General features: G+C 35.0%; 1 protein-coding gene across 1 annotated transcript; it reads right to left on the bottom strand.

Moving 5' to 3' along the window:
- Positions 1–168: 168 nt before the first annotated feature.
- LOC132696063 (DNA-directed RNA polymerase III subunit RPC2) lies at positions 169–6,546 on the bottom strand. Its single transcript, XM_060660619.1, has 14 exons — positions 6,271–6,546; positions 6,058–6,212; positions 5,827–6,003; positions 5,478–5,766; positions 4,856–5,422; positions 4,561–4,761; positions 4,345–4,507; positions 3,834–4,289; positions 2,773–3,164; positions 2,234–2,471; positions 1,653–1,796; positions 1,396–1,597; positions 1,231–1,344; positions 169–518 (listed from the first exon to the last, which is right to left on the bottom strand). The coding sequence occupies exons 1-14, from the start codon at positions 6,343–6,345 to the stop codon at positions 299–301; spliced, it is 3,393 nt and encodes a 1,130-aa protein (XP_060516602.1). The 5' UTR covers positions 6,346–6,546; the 3' UTR covers positions 169–298.
- Between the last annotated feature and the right edge of the window lie 13,708 nt (positions 6,547–20,254).

Genomic DNA, 20,254 nt, shown 5'->3' with positions numbered 1-20,254 from the left:
TTTGTTCTAATAAAAACTTTTTTTATGAAATTTATTATAGGATGAGTTATTGTGGTGCTTAATTGTCGCTTAAGTTTCTATGGATTCTTGTCACTCTGAAGTGCATAATTCACCCTGAATTTACACAATTGCTTTGCCTAAAAAAATTGATACTGTTTGCTTTAAAACAGAATTTTTATATCAGCACCCCATCACAGGTCACAGGTTAAAAAAGAATTTAAGAACCAGTTCTGTCATCTTTTTAGTTTATATAAACAAACATTAATGAAGGGTAAACAACACTTCAATCATATTAATGCTAACTGCAATAAGGACTCAGTGTTAATCTTGCTGTGATGTTCATCGCCTGCAACTCTGTTAAGAGCAACTTACAGGCATAGGGCATCGTTATTGCTGAAACCTGGGCGGAACTTTTGCAACTATTGCACCAGCTGCAATAACCAAGTCTGCCGCATTTGTTGCACACGTCGACCTCGCACTGATCGCTGGAAACCATCAAACGTTCTACCAGCATCATACTGAAATAGATAAACAAAAACTTTGAACACTCAAAATACATGGGATCTCCTTTCCTTAAAAATGTTCATTGCATTAAATAGGTTGTTTATATTATGAAAAAATACAAGAACTGACTGGAGTATCTTGGATTCTGTTTAAATAGTGCATGTGAATGTTGGAAAGTGTGCCCATGATTGAACGGTTGCACTACTAATACTAGTGATTAGATTTTCGATGCAACTCACTGAACATGGGAAGATAATTCGGGACTAGATACATGCAGGGTGATTCAAAAGTAAATGTAAACTTGTAATGTTCATATGAACGGAGGTCTCAAAACTTACCACACTTTGGACGACCAAAAATACTAATCTTCAATTTATTTAAGCACCACCAAAAGCGGTCGTGCTTAAATAAAATTAATACCACATCAGACAATAGTAAATCGCTAATAGTGGAGGTGTTTTTTTTGCTTTTTTTTTGATAAATTTAAATAACTTGATGGGATATGGTCGACAAGTTTAGATAATTCTCAATAAAATACATTTGTTTTTTCGATACATATATGAGAGCTTGAACTTTTAATGCAAATTGATTTCAGAAATAATGGTTCTTTTCATAACTGACATATAACAGTATCTCTTGTTGTAAGAAATATTTCTTTACTTTCTATGAGAACATGCCCCTGAAGTTTAACTTTTTTTTTGAGTCACCCTGAATAGACCTTCAAACCTTGCTCCGTAGCCAATAAGACAATCGCGTTCCATTTCACCCAGTCTGAGACCGCCATCACGGCTTCGACCCTCGGTCGGCTGTCTGGTAAGCACCGCTCTAGGACCGCGACCCCTGAAATAACCATTTAATCATAAAATGGCAAGGTTTGCGAATCGTAAATACCTGGCATGTATTTTGTCCTGTACCATATGCTTCAGCTTCTGATAATATACGGGGCCCGAATAAATATAAGCTTCTAGGGGTTCGCCCGTAATTCCAGAATAAAACACATCTTTGCCTTGATAATTATAGCCGTGTTTCGCCAATTCCTCGCTGACGTCTTCGACTTTTGACCCACCAAATGCTGTCCCGTAATGAAATTTGCCTTAAAATAGGGCAAAATGTTATATATTGGTTACCAAGGCTTCTTTGGTGTTCACCTTCGACTGTACCGGCTTTGCCGGCCAATAGTTCTATCAGTTTTCCGACCGTCATACGAGACGGATAACCATGCGGGTTCATAATAATATCCGGGCATATCCCATATTCATTGAAAGGCATATCCTCTTGTTCTACAATTAATCCTAAAAAATCCCCAAGTGTCTAAAATAATCTAAATGCAATTTAAATCTGCTGTTGTTTATTTATACCCATGTTTTGGATTTATACATTTTATAATTTCGTAAAAAAAGACGTATAAATACTATAAAATACGGAAATGACGGTTATGTGGTCAATTAGGAAATTTTTGAAATTGAAATGATTGATTTGAAGGCTAAAATAATGGGCTAATGGGAACCAAACATTTAACATAACAACTGACCAAAAATTATTCTCCACATACGTAAGTATACCTAGAAAAATACCTAGAAAAATAAAACATCTAATCTGAAAAGCTCACTATCTCCATTTAAAAATTTCTATTAGAGATTTTAATCATAGTAATTTTTTACATTAATCTATGAATCTATGAATGAGTAAATGTCAAATGTAAGAATTTTTACATGATGGTCAATCTTACCCACAACGCCCTTTTGTCCATGCCTGGAACTGAATTTATCGCCAATTTCCGGTCTCCTGGTTTGTCTCAACAATATTTTTATTAGAGTGGTGTCTTCTTCGTTGGTTGTTAATAAAACTTTTTCTATGTAACTTGGTTCGTTGGTCCTGTAGCTCAAAGGTGTTTCCTTGTATTCAATTGATGTGTTTGCGCTGCCCGGTACTGAAGACGCACAGGGTACCGACTTGTTTACCAGAACCTTCAATGGGAACAGTTAATCAGTTAACATTTTTTCGACAATGGATATTCAGATTTTTTTCCTATAATTTACCATTATATTTACGGTTATCAATTATATTGATTCTAAAACACAATGAAATATTATAAATAAGCACGAAATACGAAATTTCGGATCATGTGTCAAAATTGTGTTGTTCGATACGGTTGACCATTGAAACTGGGATGGGAAGAAAAAATACTGTTTCGACATTACGGTGCGATCTAACTTTTCTTATCAAATTATTTGATGTGAATTGCATAACATCGTGAATGTGAACTACCTGTTTGCCTTGAATCATTTCTCCGGGGGCTGCGATTCCGTCATTATCAAGGCAGCTGTGCCTAAAAATCTGTTGATTTGTTGTAGCGTCTAGCAGAGGCCCCTGAATTCTATCAAAAGTCTGATTGGGGTACCTTTTCATTATGCATTTGTTATTTTTGTACACTAAACATCTGCCGAAACCCCTATCAATGGACGCTTTATTTAAAATTAAGGCGTCTTCAATATCATAACCGCTGTAGCTCATCACAGCAATAGTTGCGTTTTGACCAGCTGGAAGTTTGTCAAAATTGGTTAGTTCGATCGACTTGGTTTTCACCATCGGAGCGTGGGGGTAGACGAGGTTATACAGAAGGGTATCCATACGGTTCTTTTGATTGTAGCCAATCGTTCCTGAGAAAATAACAAAATAAGTAGTTTAAGTCAATGGTGTCAAAAAATGTGACAAACTAGAACAGATGATAGAGCAGTCACTTAAAAAAAAATAAGTTGGGTTCGCAAATAATTTTTCAGCTGGTTTATAACTACTTTTGTGTTGAGTCGAACTTGCTAATGTTTTTGCTAACTGAACAGTTAACAGTCAAGCGCTGAAGAAGCCAACAGGATGATTGGCGAAACGTTAGCAGTTCGACTCAACAAAACCCGACACAGGAGGAATTCAGAAGTTTTATAAAAAGTATTACAGTAGCCTCCGTAAGTTTCTTTGAAAAATTAAGTTTGTTGTTGTAGTTTTAATAAAAAAAAAATTCAGGAAATAGCTACCGAAAATAAACGCTGAAGTGATTAATCAAAACTAACCCAACTGACATTAATTTCATTATTAATTGATTTTTGTGGATCAATGTTGAAATTTATTTGTTGATATTAAAGGCATTTGAATTTGGCTTGCTTATGTGCACTAGGAATATCTCAACTGCATATAATTTATTTAAAAAGGCACAAAATGTATCTTCTTCAAATTATTCTACAAATATACATATGTTCCTCATGTTCAAAAAGTTCACCCCTGACAGTAGTTTATAACCTAGGTGTTATCTAACACATGAATAATGACTTATTTACCCATCGCCTGCTTGCCCATGGCGCATTGATAGGTATTCCTTGGTGATTGGTTGTGATGTGGATAAGGCACCAGTCCTGCACACACACCTAGCAATGTAAATGTGGCTATTTCTAAATGGGTTGTTTGATCCGTAATGTCTTTTTCGTAACAAGCAATATAGCTATCATTTTCTTCATTCACGTCCAGAAATTCAATCAAACCGTCATGAAGAAAATCTTCAAAAGTTCTTATACCCTTTTCCAATTCAACCATGTGTCTGTTGGTCACTAACGGTTCTCCATTTTGAACTATAATATATGGCCTACATAACCTTCCTCCATCCGCACTAATGTAGACGCATTTGTGCAGATAACTGGGATAGATGGAAACATAACCAGATATCTTGCCTCTTCGCCGCATTAGCCTAAACACTCTAATCAGTTTGACATAGTTTCGCGTCACCCCCAAAATATTACCTGAAAAATGTTTACATAACACAGAAAATATTAATAATACTGAAATTCCAAATACCGTTCAGAAAAACCAAAAACGCTGAAGGTTGATGTATGGCTATACTGGCTACCATATTGATATCTTGCATCCCACCATTACTGGCCAGCCTTATCAGAGGATATTCATCAATGTCAGTAGTGATATGCGTCATTAGCGCCAAATTTTTTACCAAACCACAGGCCTTAAGATGTAAAATAAATACTGATCGCAATTTGTGCCATGTTTTTTACATACCTCTCCTTCTGGAGTATCGCTGGGACATAGCATACCCCACTGGCTGGGTTGTAAAGATCGGGGTCCGGACACCTTCCGTGTGGACTCAAACTGGGAGTTTACACGAGTCATCATACCCAATGCCGAAATGTAACTTAACCTTGACAATACTTGGGTTACACCAAGCCTCTCCATTCTAAAACGTTTAATTGTCCAATTTCCCTAAAATATATTGCCCCTAAGATATAGGTTCTACTTCTAACTGAAAAAAATTGTAATACCACTTACAAAAAAGCTGTGTCACAGAAGTACTTACTGTTGAAATAGCAAAAACAAGACAGCTAGTGATTAAATCAGGTCTCATGTACTTAATAATATCAAACTGAGTAGCTCTGATCTTGGGTATTGTTTTCTCGGCAATTGCTTTCAAATCAAAATTGAACCTTTTGAAAACATCCTCAAACATTAAGGAGATTAATGATCCAGCTAATTCCATCCTTTTGTTGCCATAGTAATCTCTGTCATCCAAAAATTTTTTATCTGTTTGCCCTTGAATTACTCTTTTCACCATCAAACCCAAGTAAATGGCCTTTAATCTGAAATTAAACTCATCTACGGGAACATGCGCCAAAATTGTTGTCGCTAACAAGTCACGAGCCTCATCTGTGGGCGTTTTGACTTTAGAAGCCGCTATTGCATAGCGTTTTGATATAATTTTACTTCCCAGATATTTGAGGGCAGCTTCCTGAGTATATATTTTTAGTTTATGACACTCTTCTAGTGTGGGAGTCAGTTTATGTATGTCAGAGACACCTATCAATTCACATATTTCTTTATCACTTATGACATTCATTGCTTTAAACACAATTGAAACAGGAATAGCCTAATAATTAAAGAAATACAACTAATCTTAATTTTTGACACACTCATAAACTTACATCTGTAAATAAATTGTGGCCCATGAAATACTTATTTCCTTTTATGAATACTATTGTTCTAGATTTCTTCTCATGGGTTGAACTGGTTACCTGGCACTGAACTCCATATTTGGCATCTTCTACAATCATTCTGTTTTTTGATAACTGTTCTTGTATCAATATAACTTTTTCCTGGCCCTTCACCACAAAATAACCTCCTGGATCCAATGGACATTCATTCATTTTTGCCAACTCATACTCTGATTTATTACTTAGTACACAGTTTGATGATCTAAGCATTATGGGCATTCTAAAAACCAAATTAATCCTTAAACTTAGTACTACAAATTTACAAGCAAATTTAACATACCTTCCAATTAGGAGTCCAGTTTTTGCAACCCTTTGGGACCCTCTACTATATTCAATATCTACAGTAATTGGAGCAGAGTAGGTCATGTCTCTTAATCTACATTCATGGGGAGTTGTGGACTTGCTTATGTTAAATCCCTCATCTACATCAGGCCTTCCAACATGGACATTTGTATACCTGCAATTTTGTTCTCTATTATAAGAGCAGTAAATAAAATAAAACTTCACTTGCTTAATGTAAAACAGTGGATCTGCATCACAGGTGACAGTATTGTTTGCTTCCACAATCTTTTTTATTTCAACATTGATAAAATAATTAAATGAATCTATGTGCTGTTTAACAAGACCTCTCACTTTCAGAAATGCTGGAACGAGTTTCCATTTCTCCTGCAAAAATATAGTGAGCGGTATATTTCATTATACTTTACATCCAGGTTGATATTACTTCAATTTCTTTTATCGGTTGATAGTAATATTTAGGATCTCCAAATAATTCCTTGATGTTATTACTATCTAACATCGTTTATCGGTATACCAACTGAAAAGAAATATCACAATATGCTACCCTTTATAAAAAAAATTCGATTTAAATCAAATATCGTCTTATAAGAGGTACGGGTTTTATCAAAGTATATCTAATCATTATCTATATTCTAATGATAATGAAAAATTCAAAATTTTGTTAATTGAGTACTTAAAATATTATGGTTAATTCCGAGCAGCATCTTCTTTTCACTAACCAGAATCACTCGCCCATTGTCACCAAAAGTTTGAGATATTTGTCACGGACATTATCACAGATTATAAGGATTTGCAGATTCGAGCTGTTTTATAATCTGTGTTGATGAACCCATGTATAATTTTTTTAAAGGGTATGAAATTTGTTATCCAAGTTATATTCCTGAAAAATGTTTTATGCGTTGTTCCTATAATTTTTGGTTGAAAAGTAAATTTCTATTAATATACATAGTTAGACTTTTGGCAAATAGCTACTTTATTTTGTTTACGATTCGTGGTAGCAAGTTCCTAGTACTTAGTTTATGTAACTTTTCTGTGAATAAAAAAGGCAAAAGTTTGTGGATATGATGGAACCATATAGATACTAGAACTATAGATGCCCTGCATAGCCGACAATACAGAAGTTCCATTCAATGTGCGCATGCGTGAGATTCAAAATCTCGCTAATAACCAATGGGCTTACCGCATTCAATAACCAACATGGCCGCTGAAAAATTTCAAAATATGCCTTGATCTGGTTAACTTTATTGGGAAAACGATTTAAGTGTGTGGAAATCGCTGTGTAAAAAGAAAATGACGCAAAGTGCAGATTAGCGGGTGAAATGTAGAGGCACGCGGAAAGAATCAATTCTACGAAAATATTAATACCGCTTTCGGCGCATCACTTTTTACCGTAGCAGGATCTCTATATTATCGAATAGATACATGGATTCAATAAAATTAACACCAATTTTAATACGTAAAAATGGTAACGGACCTCTTTCTGCGATCGTTGCACGTAATATAAATTATGAGAACAAATTAAATTAAATTTTAATAGTTGTTATGAAGCACTGTTTACTTCCTCCCGAGTGCCACTTTTCAATTTAATCCACGTTTCCTCTATTTTCCAGATCATTGAGTCGGGATTATCCTTTCAACTTCACGACAACGACATTTAATTTTTGTTCAAGTGCGAAATCAATTATTTTTAAATTATAGTGGTCTAAAGTCGTTCTTAGCGGTCATTTGAAGAATGCGAATCGAAATTGTAACAAAACTGTTATCTAACTAAACGTTCTTCGATGATTGCGTGCGTATGTGGCGCATATGATTTTTGAAGCCCAAAGTTTCTGAATTGCGGCCTATTGGTTCCGTGCAATTTAAAAGATCACTACGGAGTAAAAACTGTGAACGTTGATTCTAAACTTTTCAAAACTATTGAATACTTTTGGCCGTTTCAAAACACTCCTGTCTCAACTGCTTAAACATCCTAATTGTACTACCGAAAATGCAATCGACGCCTCTGATATTCCGGTTTAATGCGATCTTTCGCTAAGAGCGGCGATAAATCTACTAAAATAGCAAAGTGTGAAGAAAGCTATAATTCCTAATAAAGCAGTCGAGTGGTTCCGCTTTTGGCTTTTTGCTTGTCGGTCGCTCTTAATTTGAAGAGCTTATTATTAACTTGGCGTGTGTTTTTGATAAATTCTGCGGTGCCGGAAAAATCTGATATAGAGCGCGGCTCCATCGTATCGTGCCGTTAAAAGTTTTTCGAATTCGGATGGCGGATGGGATCGTAAAGCGTTATCTAACCTACCGTTAGAATAGGTTTGCGTAATTGCGGCTCTAAAACTGAGACAAGCGGTTGGAAAGATATGTGCTGCGTTTCTGCGATATCGCAAAACAATGGAAAACTGGAAATATCCCAGACGAAAGACATTCAACCCATGAGTAATAAGAGCTGAATGTTTATCTAGGGCAATATTGTTCAGTCTGATTTAGGTGCTCGAATGATATGGACGTGTTTTTATACCGCTGTTTTTGTAAGGGCGAGAGGGCGATAATTTTCAGCGGTCGTTTTAAAGCCGATGGAACATCACTAGAAGGGCGTTATATTAGGCTGTGCCTGGGCATAGGTATATACCAAGTTCATAACATCATACATGATTGTTTGGTCGTTGGTAATGTTTCGGTGCGCCGGGTGCCAAGGCTGTTGTGCCCAGAACAGAAACTCAATAGTTCTGATAGTTCTCGCCGACTTCAAGAGCTCTTAGCCAGAATTTTGGCAAATGAATAATAACCACTGACAAAACCTGTGCAATGCAATGACTGGCCCAAACTTCCAGGGCCTCTACTGAAGGTGCTTGCAGTTTCGTCTGTTGGAAAGATAATGCTTACTGTATTTTGGGATTGCAAAGGGATGATTTTTATCAACGTAGAAACTTATCGGAATTTATTATCCAAACCACTGCGACCAGCACTTATCAAAAAACGGCATGGAAAGAAGCAAGTATTCGTTATTGAAATAGGATAATGTAAGATCGCACATCGCAAGAAAAACCCCCCTTATTTCCCATCTCTCCCAAGAAGTAATTATCGTTTGTTCCAAAATTTGAAAAACTATTACCTAGTGTACTCAGTTAAGTTTAGATTACAATGAAAAACTACATTATAATTTTGATGAAATTTAACTAAATAATAAAAATTATAGCCAAATTTCTAGCACTTTGGAAACATCGCTCGTACCTACATTACTGCAAATATATGCTTAGCATATCAAAGGATGATTATTAATTATAACCAGCATGAAGTTATTAGTAGGTATTCTACAAGATTGTCACCGTTAAAAATAATCACAACAACCACTTAGTTCAGAGAAGAACACACGATTGAAATGATTTCACAAACAGATAAAAATCATGAAATAATATAAAACAAACAATTATTTAACAGTTGACATATGACATCCATCTGTCAAGACGAATTCTTAATTCGATTATTAAACATTGGTGCCAACATATAGATGTAATAAGTTCTCTAGTGTATTGTTTTCGTTACACATTCATCGCGCCTGTGTCGTCTTGAATTCACGGTCGGGTCCATCGTGAGAACTCTGCCACGTTTTCCCCTTTAAATATTCTTTATCGTCCAATAAAATCATATCTACACCACTGCTTATTATACACCCGTCAGCCGAAACTGCATCGGGGGCTTTATTTTTATATTTCCACGCGAAAAATAAATTTATTTGGCGGGGCATTGTTGTAAGCTCGCTCTCACCGAATATTTATTTTTCTTTTTGCCCCCTAAGTACGATATACTTTATCGTATATGTATATGCATATATTTTTTTTATTAAATAAAAACCGGGCGCGCCTGTGAATTACGATTATAGTTTCAAGTTTCAATGCAATGGGCCTGGAGCCCAAAAAAAATCAAGCTTTAGTTCATTCGGGCAGTGCTTTTGGAATCAAGTGCCGTAGCCACCGGGGGACCTTGGGTGATAATGTCCCACGATGACGAAAGAAAATGTTTTTCAATTTTTAGAAATCTCTGAAATACCAAATAGATGTTAATATTTAATAATAAAATAATTAAAATAACATAACCAAAACTGGGATACACAGAACCCCGAGCATAGATAAATACTTTATTTTCTAAAATTAAAAAAAATCGTGGAGATATTTTCATTTGTTTGTACTTTCTCTTTAACTATTTTTCCAAAGGGTGATCAATTTATTTAAGCAATGAAGATTAACCATTAATAAATGAATAACTGTACCAAATTTTGTGAGATAAAAAAATTGCAAACGTGCCCTGAAGTTTGCACCTATGTATCAACAACAATCAATATTTTAGTTAGAATATCAGTTGGAACTTTCAAAATAACTGGGTGAAAACTCTAGAAACCCAATTTTTGTTGCACTGTCTCAAAGATAAAAGAGATTAAACATTTTTCTTACACAACAAAACAAGAAAATTAATTAAACGGTAACGAGATTATAATAAATAAAGTCTAGTTTTTTGATTCGGTAATGTAATTACTATAAATTAAAAAGTTATAATAAAAACCGAACTTAAAAAAAAGTTTTTTGTGCTTTAATATTTCTTTTAGACCAATATCTTTTATTGTAATTCGTTTTTAGATATTAGCAGGGATCAATGCAACAATTTTTAAATGGCAGTAAGAAGAAGAAAAAAACTATATTTTTCTACTCCCATTTGTAAAATACCTAATTACTTGGGAGCACTCGGATGTTTTCGGAGATTTTACCGTACTGTTTGAATTTTTACGTTTGTCAATTCTGTTACGCCATGTCAGTGAATGCATTCGTGTGGTTTTGCAAAAATGTACCCAAAAACTAATACACAGAAAAATATTATGCCATATACAAGAAAATTTAAATACTATGTGTTATAAGCTACAATTAAAATCTAGTGGACTAGTCTGCAAGTAAAGTGACATTTATAATTTAAGTTTCCCACAGAAGTTTTATATATCGTTCGCATGAACTTTAAAGGTTTTTACAGTTTTTATATTAATATCTTGTCAAGACCAATCGTACCATTTTCAAATATCCATGTCTTATCAGTACAAACAAAACAAAATTGAAGGTTAGGGCCTGCTTTTTCTTGCTTATAGACCTTAAAAATTTATTGTCCTAAAAGCTCTATTCTTGGATAATTTTTCTTCCAATTACAGTCTTTTTCTTTAAATGCACTCCTTAATGATCAATTGTAAAATTGAAATAAACAACATAACGTTTTTGAAATTGTGTTTATTCCGCTGTTTATATGAGATATCTTGTCTAACGCACATAAAGAAGATACAACAATAGCAGAACCATGGGCAATAGGTTTAATGACAAATAAATATTTTGTTTTAATGGTACGAAATTTAGTAATTCGATAATATGTTATTATTTTCAATTTGTTAAATTTTGATTTTTTCGTAACGGTCGTAGAAAAAGTATAGTATACAACACGTTGGGTAAACTCTTTATCCCACTCGTTTATTAAGCACTCTCCTCGCTGCGCTTCGCTGCGCTTCGCTCGTGTCAATTAAACTCGTGAATCAAATGCCGTTTACCATCCTTGTTGCATAATATACTATTAAAGATAAGCAATCCGATTGTATATGAGCAAGACATAATAAACTTTGTCATTGATGTTTGAAAGGCTATCGTACTCAGATGGAATAAGATGAAAGCAATTTATAGACAGAAGAGTAACGCAAAACTAGATTTGCGAATAATTTTATAAGCAGATGAGGTTTTGAGATGATGGGATATTTTAAGAAAATTAGGGATAATGTTAATGTAACAAACAGGTCAGTGTACTGAGGAATCTAACCAGTTTCATCTGCTTTTGCGCTTGATGTCCTCTCCATAAAGGCTTCTTAATATATCTGGATTCTTCGAGCGTCGGTTGTTGATGGATTGAACTTGCTGACGTTTTGTCAATCTTCGTGTTGGCTTCTTCAGAGCTTAACTGAAATTGGCTCCCATTCTACTCTGTATTTATATTGTTTGAATTGTTCAACAACCGACGCAGTATGAATTCAGAAATTTTGTAAATAGTATTACAGTAGCCTGTGGAAGTTTCTTTGAAAAATTTACATTTACATTCATTTCCAGTAAAAGAGGACTCAGGATCTTTTATAGAATTTTTTTAGGGAGATGAAACCGATCATATTACTATCTTGATGATTTGGGAAAAGAGTCTGCCCAAAATTAAAATGTGGTTTGTTGAGTGTTTTACATTTCTAAATTTTTGTAGAACTTCTGTTTGATGATGAAAACACCGTTAATTTTTTAAGTGGACTGGTATTGATTTGAGTATAAGTACAAAGGATAGCACCAATTTGTAACTGTTGGTAACAATTATTTTTTCAGTCTCTGCCCTGGCCGTGTCATTCCTCCGCACAGTAGCCGACTCGTTCGGTCAGGTTGGTGCCGCAAACAGCTTTTGCGCAATTTTGTAGTTGCTATCTTTTGTTCCTGTAGACCCTGTCGTGGGAGTAAATTAAAAGGAAACAGTGCTGTCAAGGCCTTTTTGACTTCAATAAATGTCTTGAAAATAATGTATTTATAAAATCTATTTGCATAACAAATTTCTTAATTAGTGGGTAGTTTGCCCTATACTGTAAGGCTATTATCTATTGTATGCATAAATTGTGGTAAACGATAACATTTGTGCCCCAGTCTGTTTCTAAATAACAAGACAATGGAGTTTATTACAGCTGTACAGAACTAATTACTTGGCCGTGATTTTGCTATGTTTAAAGTATTACTCAAATTTGTTTTTCAAATTTAATTTAAAGAAAGATAAGTTCAGTTCGTTGGTACAGTAATCTCTATTGAGTGGCATATTTGTGTCTAAATTAAATTTATAATGTATGTCCTGATATGTCATTTTTTTTATTGGGACTTGTAAAAACACTGTGTAAACTCAACACCAGAACTTTTAACACCGTTCAGTTTATAAGAACTCTGGATGTACAGGGTGGCCAATTTAAGAGGGGCCTATATTTAACTCGAAACCTACGGGGGTTACAAAAAAAATTAAATAGCCACATAAAGTTGTTCCTATTAAAATGATATTTATTTTTTATTTTCCCAATCATCACTTTTTATATATAGGGTGCTAAACAAAGTTACATTTTTTAAAAATAGAACACCCTACATTTTGTTGCATTTTTGGATAGTCCTTTCAAAGACAAATTCAATGATTTATATGAGTATGGGTCTGTTTTCGAACTTATTAGCGATCATCTTCAGAATTCGGGTTATGTTTAACCCATCATTGTAGGGTTGCTTATTAACTTATTTTTCGCGCGGCAATACACTATCTGAATAAAACGAATTACGTCTCAAATGCTATATACCATTTGAAAATAGCGTATACTACTTGTATTCTTCAAAATGGCGGACATATTTAAAAACTGATTTAATTAATTTTACCTGTAAGTAATATGCATTAGTAGTTAGTGTCAATTTTTTGTAATCATTTCACGTAGATATTTATATGTAGAAATAAGTAATTTGCCAAATTTGGCAAAATTGTGCAAAGCTTAATATTCAGTTTTTAACATGACTTGTTAACAAGTCATGTTAAAAACTGAATATTGCTCTAAAACAGTTGTGAACAAGTTGATAAGGACCTCATTCCCAGTTTCGTATTTTAATAATTTAAATCTTATAGCCAGTTTTTAATTTTATCTGCCAATTAAGTCAAAACGGTAAGTCAGAGACCCGAACTATGTTATATAATTGGAATTGCTATTAAAGTGGCTATTCGATAATCCAATAATATATAGAGGGTGTCTCATTTAAGAACATTGAGAAAAATATCATTTTCCGAAACGTGTCAAGATCGCGTATTTTATGAAAATATTTTATAGTTGATCATTGCCTAAAGAAAAGACCCATATTCATATATACCGTTGAATTTGTCTTTGAAAGGACTATCCAAAAATGCAATAAAGTGTAGGGTGTTCCATTAAAAAAAATAACTTTGTTTTACCACCCTGCATATAAAAAAATGACTATTAGGAAAATAAAAAAAAAATAATAAAATAAAAAATAAAATAAATAAAATAAAAACGGGCCACCCTGTGTAAGACTAGCGTCTTTTTCTTTCAATTCAGGACTGAGCCGACGGAAATAGGATTACTTTGTTAAACTCGAAAGTGATTTATTTTTTTTGCGAATCTCCTCCGATTTAAAACACAGCAAACACATCTGCTGGAACTTGCGGCAGTCGTGACGTAGAATATTAATTTCGCAATTAGAACCCTTTTTAATACGAAACATTGAATTTCTAGAACTGACACTTCGTGACAACGAAAACTATGGGGATAATTTTCTTATTGTCTTCCATCCGCAGTTTCCATGATTTTCTCACGCCGCCCAGCCAGACCAAAAGCTCGATGCCGGGCGTCGTCGTCACGCAACGAACCCCATCGAAAAATAGAAATTAATTCTCGCAGACTCGCATAAGTCAAAAGCCCGGCACCGCCACGACTAACCAAAAAATGGGCAAAAAGGACGCTCAGGATAAAAGTCTTTTCTCCCGACGAGTGCCGTGCCGGATATACCCGAAGCCAGGCGACTTTAAAATTCCAATAAGTTGGCCGTGTGTTTTCGGGATGTTGTTCATTTCTATGATTTACTGGCGGACTCTGGCAGCAACGTTGGATTAGGAACGGGAAAAGAATAATGGATTTAAGTTGTGATTCGTAAAAACACGCCGCAAGGATATCTGCATCGGTGTTTATTTATGACACCGAGGCCCGAAGCTTGAAGTGTCCTGCTGGGAATCCCGTACACTCTTGCAGACGTCATCCGCTCTGAATCCTAAAAAGAAGTCACTCCGTATGGCCCGACATGCCCCGAAACATTTCTGTTTGTAGATTTTTTTACTAAATTTTTATATCAGCAGTTAGCTGCGCTGCTAAAAACAGTAACTTGTCAAATTTAAAATAGCAGAAAATACCGCGCGCATTGTCCCAATTTTTCTATTTCGGATTGTAACTGTAACTAAGCATTACATTTGTAGCTGAACTGAGTTTTAAGTAGTTAAATATTTACCTTATAATTATTTATAGAGAATAAGTTGTTTTAAAAAGTACAATTTTGAAAAGCCAAACAAAAATCAATTTTAAAAAATTACCGAGACATCCTGTAGTCATACTTCTTTTATCAATCACACCCAAGTTTAGAGAAAAAAACTGCAGTGACTCACCGCATCAGTATTTTTTATATTTTCCGGATTCCATATTAAGAAACATAAACTAACCGATGTTGGAAATATATTGGAATGTGGCCAATGTTATGAGCAAGTCATTTAATCCTTATTCGTCAATTGATCACGTAAGAGCAGACACCCTGTAGTTGTTCAGAGTATGTGGCGATTTTTTGATTGATTTGTTTGTTTCGATTTAGTGACCATTATTTATTTCCAGTATACTTTATTAATGGAAATATATTTATAATCTGTACAAAACAAACAATAATAAATATATTAACAAACGCACCACAATTTTTGCATAACTAGCAAACATAAGTACTTTGACATGAACGAAATTTAATTAAATCACAAAATTATGACAATTGTTTTTATATTACTGACAAAATAAGTTTTGGTGCGAATTTGTATATTAACAAACTCGTTATATGTGTCAGTCTTTTTCGGGCAGCCTGAAGATTCTTTGATCGTGTAGCCTCGGCTACGGTACTTTTAAACCTTTTTTAATCCACCTGCTTATAATCTGCAGGTTTATGTGGCTTTTTATGTTAATAAAAGAAGGTCCTCAGTTTGTATGACAATTTACTTAGTGAAACAACGTGGAGCCTGTATGTACATAAAGCCTTATTTTCATAGAAATGAGGGAATCGTAAACGAGGTTCAGTTCTTTTGCGGCCAGAGGATTATAAAATATCAGAAAATTTTATTTCGATAGAATGCTTATGTGAAGGTTTGCGGTCTCTGTGATAAAGAGCTAATAAAAGGGTTTGTTTAAATGTCGTGAATGTATTCGTGTTGTTTTGGAAAAATGTATCCAAAAACCAACGGTAGTAGAGAAAGTATAGTTTGCAATAGTTCGCTCCGCTCGTTCTAAATAAACTCGTGACCCAAATGTCGTTGGTATTAGAGAAAAAGGTGGAAAAGCGTATCCTTTTAAATTTGCCCAGTTTAAGGTGAAAGCATCCACTTCAACTGGTACTGGGTCTGGAAACCAACAAAACAAATTTACATTTTTAAATAACTTGCAAATTGGTCAAGTGTAGGTTTTTCTATATTCCTTGTTATATTGAGAGAATAGCTAAAGTTTTAAGCCCAAAAAATGTAGCTTTAAGTTCCAAAATGTTTGTGCTTCGCTCTTTTCGATCGCCGCCAGAATCCTCTCGCTATTTAATCGTTACACCAAACTCCCCAACCCGATTTTGATAAATTCGAAAAATTTGTGACGTTGCATTGGTATTTTGTTGTTTCAAATGATTTTAAGAGGAACTAAGTGAAACTCTAAGGGTGGCTTCCCACGGCCCGTGTTTTTGCAGGCCCGGACGCGCCGGCTCGCGCCAACACGCCGTAGGAAGACGGTCGACTGTGGTGGTGCGAGGAGGTGCGACGGATCCGCAGCGAGTCGGTAAATTCAAAGGCGCGAACCGGCGCGGCGCGTTCATGCCTGTGCAGACCTGTTGTTATTGGGGTAGACAGACATCTTCATTGTTTTTGTGGCTGTACAACAAGATGTTTTGGTGTATTTTAAGTGTTAATATGGAGTGGACGAACGAAATTACTTTATATGAAAATAAACCCGCGTTATGGAATACAAAAAGTGACCGTCATAAAAACCGAAACGAGCAGCACGATTCGCGGAGTCGTATTCAAGATAAATTAAAAGAGAGTATTGGTGGCGTTACGATTATTTATGACAGCCGCTGCGGTAACAGTTTTTTCTTTTTCCGACATTACTGATAATCACCAATAACAAGTTGTTAGCAATCACCAACCCCGAACACCAGTAAACACAAAAATATGTAGACAGTTGATTTGTTTTGCACAAACACGCCGCGCCGTGGGAAGAGTTCCGCCTGAAGCCCGTTCCGATCCACGCACTGCCCGGTTTCGCGTCGCGGCGCGACCCGGTCTGTAAAATTACGGGCCGTGGGAAGCCACCTTAAGAACGTCAATTGCCTTGATGGAATCATTTGGCTCTTTTTTTTGATAATAATAATTCTAAGCTCAGTGAAAGCTTTTTTTGTCATATATATGTGTTTTGCTAGCATTTCTGGTAATCCCTACCGATTAATAATAAGTCGTCAAGATAAGCAACCAATAAGAATTTATTCTTTAAATTAGAAAGCACTGGTTTTAATAGCTGTGGGAATAAGTATGGAGGTGTACATAACCCGGAATTTTTTTTGTAATTATCATGAATTGAGACTGCAAAATAAGCATCAATAAGACTTTTTATACTTTTTATAAAACTTCTGAATTCCTCCTGCGTCGGTTTTTATTTAGTCGAACTAGCTAACGTTTCGCCAATCATCCTGTTGGCTTCTTCAGAGCTTGACTGAAACTGAAGAAGCCAACAGGATGATTGGCGAAACGTTAGCAAGTTCGACTCAACAAAAACCGATGCAGGGGGAATCCAGAAGTTTTATAAAAAGTATTACAGTAGCCTGTGAACGTTTCTTTGAAAAATTAAGCATCAATAAGGTCTATTGACGCCATAAAACAGTTTTTGTTATAAGGATTTTGCTACTTTAATATCTTCTAACTTGAAGTGTCGGGGTGGTATGGATTTATACAGGTTTTATTAGATTTAGAATAAAACTATAGTCACTACAGGTTTATGTCTTAGGAAATAACTAGATAAGAACTGGTGCTAGTCATATTTCACAATTTTCACAGCTCCCAAGTTTAAAGGTTTTTTATTTCTTCATTTGTCAATTTCGGTTGTTTAGGAGGCCGAAATTGGTTTTTTATTTAATGGAACTTTGGATACCTTTATCCATTCTAAAATTATAATATTTGAGGTTATTGATTTAGAGTACCCGCAAAAAAACTTTAATTTATTAGTGTTTTCTACTTCCTCAGCTTTCTTCTGCTACTTTGTTCCCTCTCCTTGTAATTTTTGTCGGATTTTATGTTTTTACGCTTATCGGCGAAATATTCCCCATAAAGTAACGAGTTCGTTTTTGACCAACACTTTTGAATTAACGTGCGGTTTGATTTGAAAATTTCGATAGTTTGTTATGAAATTTATTTGACATAGTAGCCTTCGCCTTGTCCTTGCCCCTGCCGAAAACAGTTTGCAGTTCCATCACAAATGCTTCTTTCTTTTGTTCTAAGACTGATAACATTCCTTGTACCTCCGAATTGAGCTGAGGTGATTTCAAAATTTAGCCCCACTGTTCCAGCAACTGATTTTTGTCTCCTTTTCGAAACCTTAAGATAGATTAAGATAGTTATTGCATTGCTTGATAATTTCTTCGGATATTTCCGGGCTAAAAGCATGTAGTCTATATTCTGTTACCAGGATTATCACCTTATATTGGTCTGAGGTTTTCATTAAGACTATGATTACTTCCCCCTGTTGCCGTTGACAATGACCACACTGACACTGCTTACGGGGGGAGTCTTTTGAGTCTCCGCACATTGGTTTCTTGTACTTTGAAAATGGGATACACTGCAAACAGGGTTCTAGCGCTTCCAGAATAAGTAGGATACGTAGATCAAAAAGATATCGAACTCCACTTACTATATACTACTATAACTATTTTTCAAGATATATACATAATACTAAATAGATACCTTACGAAAGTTGAATTGATTATTGTGCGGAAAAACATTTTGACACGGTAACGTTAATGTTAGCCGCAGAACGCAAATCGGTAAGTATAGTCTCGTTATCGGCCCAGGGCACTCGAAGCCCGTAAAATCGTTCGGTGGAGACGAAATAAAATTTCAGTTACCGAGAGCGGGATTCTTTCGTTGTCGAAGTACGATTTTAATAATTCCGGTTTCCATTTTAATTTGGAACAGGGTGGAAACGGCGAGCGGTATCAATGACGCCATGGGCGCTGATATTTCAGCTTTAAGCCGACGAACGAATTCGTTATCTGAGACCCAATAAATTTGATAACTCCGCTCAAGTAGGTATCTGCTGAACCTCTTCACCTTATCCGAGGTTACGAGGTGCACTTTACAGTTTCGCTTACGCCCCACGGGGTTCGAAGCGGTTGGGGGGCAGAGACGAAGTAATTTCAGCCGGAAGAACAATTTAACGGCTCCCTTTTTAAATAAGTAACGCTTTTCTGTCTCACTATTTTCGTCAGCGTTCCCAATTGAGATTTTCGTTTGTGAAAACTATAGGTTTCTTCACACGGAATCTAAACTCTTTTTGAATTAATTTAGGATTTGGATTAAGCATAAAATTAATCCGGAATGTAATGACTTGCAGGAACAGTATTTTATCTAAAAAGCAGAAGAGCTCCAATTGCCTATTCTTTCACATATATATGTGTATATTATTTAAACTTCAGCAATCGACGTTAAAATATAAGTGGTTGCTTGAAATTTACTGCAAATTTGGTTTTACTGCATGCGCCAACTTAAAATCATTTTGTTGGAACATTAGTTTATTAATGCACATACTCCGTACAATTGAAAATTAGGCCCCTGTGCAAAAACGTGTCCAACAGCACTAAATGGGGCCGCGTGTAATATTTGGCCACTAGTTTTTTATTGTTGATCTATTCTAATTTATAATAATAATAATAATAAGGCGTTTCATTTTAAATGAATCAGTAATACCTTTCAGCTTTTAACAATCAACATAAAATGAAGTAGCGTTATAATAGAATAAATAAGATAGGATAATATACTCATAAAACATTATATCGTTCGATTTCATAGCTACGGACAAACATTTGAAATAATAGTTTTTTAAACTGTCATATTTATGTTAATTTTAAAAGACAAATTTTTAAAAAGTTTTACACAATTAAACGCCTTCTCGTATGTTGTCAATAATTAATTTTAAAGTTGTTAGTGGTACCCATATAGCTACTAGATATATAGCGGCCTTTTCTATGCTATTAATCATTTAATATATACAAAACTATTTCGAATTTCCTTTTCATCGAAGACCATGTCGTTGACAGTTCGTCAATTCCACAGTTTTCAGTCTGGATGTAGCATTTTTCGCGAAAATATATCCAGATCTCGTTCAGGGAAAAACGACTTAAGTATGTGGAGATTGTTGTTTAGAGGGAAAATGGCGCAAATTGCAAATTTAGGGGCATGCGCGAAGGATCATTTCTTTGTCCTTATAACCACTATATTGTCAAGTATGTCATTTAATAGTAAATTTTTTTTTCGTAAAGTAAACAACTCTGAATTCAAAAGTTTTTGTA

The sequence above is a fragment of the Cylas formicarius genome, unplaced genomic scaffold (assembly GCF_029955315.1).
Source record: "Cylas formicarius isolate icCylForm1 unplaced genomic scaffold, icCylForm1.1 PGA_scaffold_1__22_contigs__length_36826433, whole genome shotgun sequence".
Classification (NCBI taxonomy): Eukaryota; Metazoa; Arthropoda; class Insecta; order Coleoptera; family Brentidae; genus Cylas; species Cylas formicarius.
Note: the sequence above shows the minus strand (reverse complement) of the source record. Positions and strands in the feature narration are given on the sequence as shown.

Coding starts and splice junctions, on each gene's coding strand:
- LOC132696063 (XM_060660619.1), bottom strand. CDS start 6,345: ATGTTAGATAGTAATAACATCAAGGAATTATTTGGAGATCCTAAATAT. Junction 6,213..6,270: donor AACCGATAAAAGAAATTGAA/GTAATATCAACC, acceptor ATATTTTTGCAG/GAGAAATGGAAACTCGTTCC. Junction 1,345..1,395: donor CAGGACAAAATACATGCCAG/GTATTTACGATT, acceptor TGGTTATTTCAG/GGGTCGCGGTCCTAGAGCGG.